Genomic DNA, 4,114 nt, shown 5'->3' with positions numbered 1-4,114 from the left:
AAATGCTTTTCCACATAAAGTCTAAAGATTTCATTTTTTAGATTGAGCATTGGACTACACAAACACAATGCGCAGGCATGTTCTTTGAGTATATCTGAAGATCAGCTCTGTATTCCTGAAAAGGCGTGTCGCTGCACAGAAACACCCGTTCACTTCCTCAGAAACACAAGACAGATATATGTGGTCAGGGCATTGAGCTCATGTCACACATACAAATGTCAGCTGCCACAAAAAGCATCACTGTACCAACCAGCTGGCAAATGAAGAACTCTGAGACATACTGTACGGTGGAAAATTTGCCTACAAGAAGAGAAAAGTCTGGCTGGTTGTCACTTTTGCTTTTTCCTGAAATTATCTGAATTACCTGATAAAATCCTGTGAAGCACTTTTTCTACAACAAGGTGAGAGTTTTACTCAAGATTTCACTTTGTACTATCGGTATTGTCTTCATGAATCAGTAGATTGTTATTTGTTATGACTAATGTGACACTGTATTCTTTGTTTTGCTCATTTAAACTATTGAATAGTCCAACTACTGATATTTACCATTTTAAACAAACTTATTTGCTACTGAATTTCATTTTCTTTGTGGTTTAAATGTAGCCATGACTTGCCTCTGACTCATTGCACAGACAGTTTTTTCCTGGAAAAAAAAAAAAATGAACCCACTCTGTTTGTCCTGCTGGCTGGGTTTCCCTGGCCTGTCAGCTCCCTGTTACTCCCCTTGCCACCTGTTCCTGCTGGTGTTCATTGTGTTCCTTTGTCAGATCCTAGTGTTTGTCTTTACTTATGTAGTAAGTAAAGACAAACCCCCCACCCCCGGTTTGGTTATTTGTGCTTTAAAAATAAAAGAGCACAGATGCATTTTACTTTGAAAGTGCATGTCTTGCTTGCTTAGAGTGTGTGGCCAATTGCATTTTAGAAAAAAAAAAAAATCAACAGCTGTGTTTAAAGCTACACTTACTAGTAACAAGTAATGACGCAGAAATGTAGCGCAGTCAAGAGAACAGTATTTGTCTTTGAAATGTAGTGGAGTAAAAGTAATATGTTCCCAAAAAATACTCAAGTAAAGTACAGATACTAGAAAACAGGCTTACCTACAGTAATCAAGTAATGTACTTCATTACTCTTCACCTCTGCTAGTGAAGTCGCTGTGAAAAATGCATGCTGACAGAGTGCTTGAGGAGGACGGGTAGATTCAATTGTCAGAGTTTACCACAGCTGGTGGAGGGGAGGAGGGTTGTACCTGCAGCTTTGTCATATCAGGTTGCATTCACTTGTACTCAGACATTGGAGTTTCAATCTTGTAAATTTCCAACCAGCAACTAGTATGTATTTTTTTTTTTTTTTTTTTTTTTAATTAGATTGCCCAAACTTGGGTGGCAAAACCTGTTTTAGGGTGGGAGGTGTCATCCCATGCCAGCACAGCAGATCTGCCCCTGATTCTCTGAGTATTCTCTGCAGCAGGCAGTATTACACAGTGTGAATCAGACAGCATGATCATTTAATTATCTTCTGTTTGGAGTCAGTCAATTTCTGTTCTCTCTCCTAGGATTAGCCATGTCCTCTTCAGTCCTCCAGTGGGTCTGGCTACATCACTGTGTCTTCGCCACCCTCATGGTGTTGTGTGTTCTGGGTGTCTTCATCATGTACTACAAACCTGACATCAGCATCCCCACTTTTAACATCCACATGGTCTCTCAAAAGGAGGGAGACAATCATTCCTATCCCACAGTTGTGTGTTCACAACAACCAAATTGTTCCTCAGAGCAGAACATAAATCAGGTGCAGAAGATCCAGGCTGCAGAAGGGGATGCAGAGCCTGACACCATCATTTTGATCTGGATGTGGCCGTTTGGCTTCAAGTTTGATCTGAGCTGCAGAGTGTTCGGTATCACAGGATGTCACTTGACAGATGACAAGAGTCTGTACAGAAAGGCCCATGGTGTGCTCTTCCATCACAGGGACATCCATGGAGATCTGGGCAACATGCCAAAGGAGCCACGACCCTGGTTTCAGAAATGGGTGTGGTCAAACGCCGAGTCGCCTGCAAACTCAGGTCGAATACCTGGGCTCGATCACTTGTTCAACTTGACATGCAATTATCGCCGCGATGCAGATATCCCAGTGCCTTATGGGTACTTGGCTCCAGTGACAGACAGGGATCAGAGTTTCAAACTGCCAGCCAAGGACAAACTGGTCTGCTGGATTGTGAGCAACTGGAACCCAAATTTTAAGAGAGTTCAGTTCTACAATGAGCTGAAAAATCACATCAACATAGACGTTTATGGGAAATCCTTTGGTCAACATGTAAATAACCAAGATTTTCCAAAAATAATATCTAGTTGCAAGTTCTACTTATCCTTTGAAAACTCTATCCACACAGACTACATCACAGAGAAGTTGTACAATCCCCTGATGATGGAGACTGTGCCAGTAGTCCTGGGCCCTACAAGACAAAATTATGAGAATTATGTCCCAGGAGATTCTTTCATCCATGTGGATGACTTTGCCAGTCCAAAGGAGCTGGCAGAGAGGCTGCTGTACCTCGACCAGCATCCTGCTGAGTACAGCAGATACTTTAACTGGAGAGAACATTTTATGGTCAAAAGAACAACACTGGGTATCTATCATGCTTGTAGATCATGTGAGTACTTACAAAAACACAGAAGCTACCAAGCATTTCATGATCTCAGCAAATGGTACTGGGGCTAACTTCCTGTTATACAAAACACATCAGCAAATGGGGAACAAATTTTGGGAACAAAGGTTTAGAACTGAAGAGTTCATTTGCAAAAACAGATAAAAGCCATTGTTAAAATGAATATACTTTTTTCACTGATACTGCTTGGAGTACACACACACACACACACACACACAAAACATGATTTAGGATAATAAAAATTATACCAGGCTAAATAAACATATAAAAATAGAAATAAATATCAAGTAAATTTTAATCAAATTCCAAAAAGTTTAAAAAGGTTTTAATAAATTCAAATGGAGATATCTGTTTTTGCAAATGAACTCTTCAATTAATTATTGGGTGACTTGTTCCCAAATATATTTTTCAAAAAATTCTGAATTAAAGTGAAAAGCGTAACAATTTAGTTGACAACTCAGTAGAATTATGTTTAATTCCTGAGATAATACTGCTACTACTACTACGACTAAAAAATAATAATAATAATAAATAATAATAATAATAATGATGATGATCAGTGATAATTTAATAATTTAAAAGTATTACTATTATGACATGAAGACGAAAAAAGAGGGAGAAGCAACATGGAGGTATTAAATCTGCCTCCCCAATTATTTGCATTTTGTTCACAAAACTCCACAGTAATTAAAACATCAATACATTGCGTGAAATGGTGGATCTTAAGCTCTAGAATACAACACAGCACTTTTATTTTCTAAATGTCTGTCCATTTCTCAGGACTGCACAACATATACTAGAGATGCTTATCCATGGCATTCAAAATGATGCAAAGTGATGACATCGATTCATGGACTGCTAAGCTATTTTTAGCTCAGACTGCCGTAACAGAGACTTGAGGTAAAAGTTGTTTTTTTAACAGCACCTTATCAGTAATTATAAAAGGCGGTAGGCTGGCTCAGGTCCAGTTTCTGTACACAGGCGACTTGAGATTCAGGGATTACTGCCTGTTCACATCTTTGTCTGTACTCTACATTCACCTCTGAAATGTCAACATTTTGCAACAACCTCAACGTTAATATAGCCAGATACTTTTTTGTTATTATTAATTGATGACCATATTTATTTTTAATTTCAGATGTTGTTTGTTCATATTAATAATGACTGTTATGTTAAATGGCATTTTCCTATGCACAGATTTTGTACTTACTGTAAACGTGGTGGGTAACAGTGTACACTGGGAGGGCCTCATATCAAAATTTGCTAAGGGCTCCAGTTGGGCAGGAGCAGCTCTTAGCAGAAACTTGACTTCACTTACTGAAGCATGTGCCATCAGTGAACAAATCTGAATAAACAGTATGCAAGTTTACCTAAACTTGCATACTGTTGCATGCAGAAAGGTTATTTTAAATAACCTTTCTGCAATCAGAGCAAATGTAGGGCCCAGGTCAA

The 4,114-nt window shown here is 38.8% G+C and overlaps 1 protein-coding gene across 1 annotated transcript; it reads left to right on the top strand.

The window, feature by feature from the left end:
• Positions 1 to 295: 295 nt before the first annotated feature.
• LOC115355391 (alpha-(1,3)-fucosyltransferase 9-like) lies at positions 296 to 2,804 on the top strand. Its single transcript, XM_030046168.1, has 3 exons — positions 296 to 401; positions 1,553 to 1,695; positions 1,774 to 2,804. Exons 2-3 carry the CDS (start codon positions 1,561 to 1,563, stop codon positions 2,713 to 2,715), a joined length of 1,077 nt encoding a protein of 358 aa, XP_029902028.1. The 5' UTR covers positions 296 to 401; positions 1,553 to 1,560; the 3' UTR covers positions 2,716 to 2,804.
• The last annotated feature ends 1,310 nt before the right edge of the window (positions 2,805 to 4,114 follow it).

This window comes from Myripristis murdjan, chromosome 23 (genome assembly GCF_902150065.1).
Source record: "Myripristis murdjan chromosome 23, fMyrMur1.1, whole genome shotgun sequence".
Classification (NCBI taxonomy): domain Eukaryota; kingdom Metazoa; phylum Chordata; class Actinopteri; order Holocentriformes; family Holocentridae; genus Myripristis; species Myripristis murdjan.
Note: the sequence above shows the minus strand (reverse complement) of the source record. Positions and strands in the feature narration are given on the sequence as shown.

Excerpts from the sequence above, each read along its gene's own strand:
- LOC115355391 (XM_030046168.1), top strand. The coding sequence starts at position 1,561 with ATGTCCTCTTCAGTCCTCCAGTGGGTCTGGCTACATCACTGTGTCTTC. Across the intron at positions 1,696-1,773 it reads CCACTTTTAACATCCACATG|AACATAAATCAGGTGCAGAA; the intron begins GTCTCTCAAAAG and ends TCCTCAGAGCAG.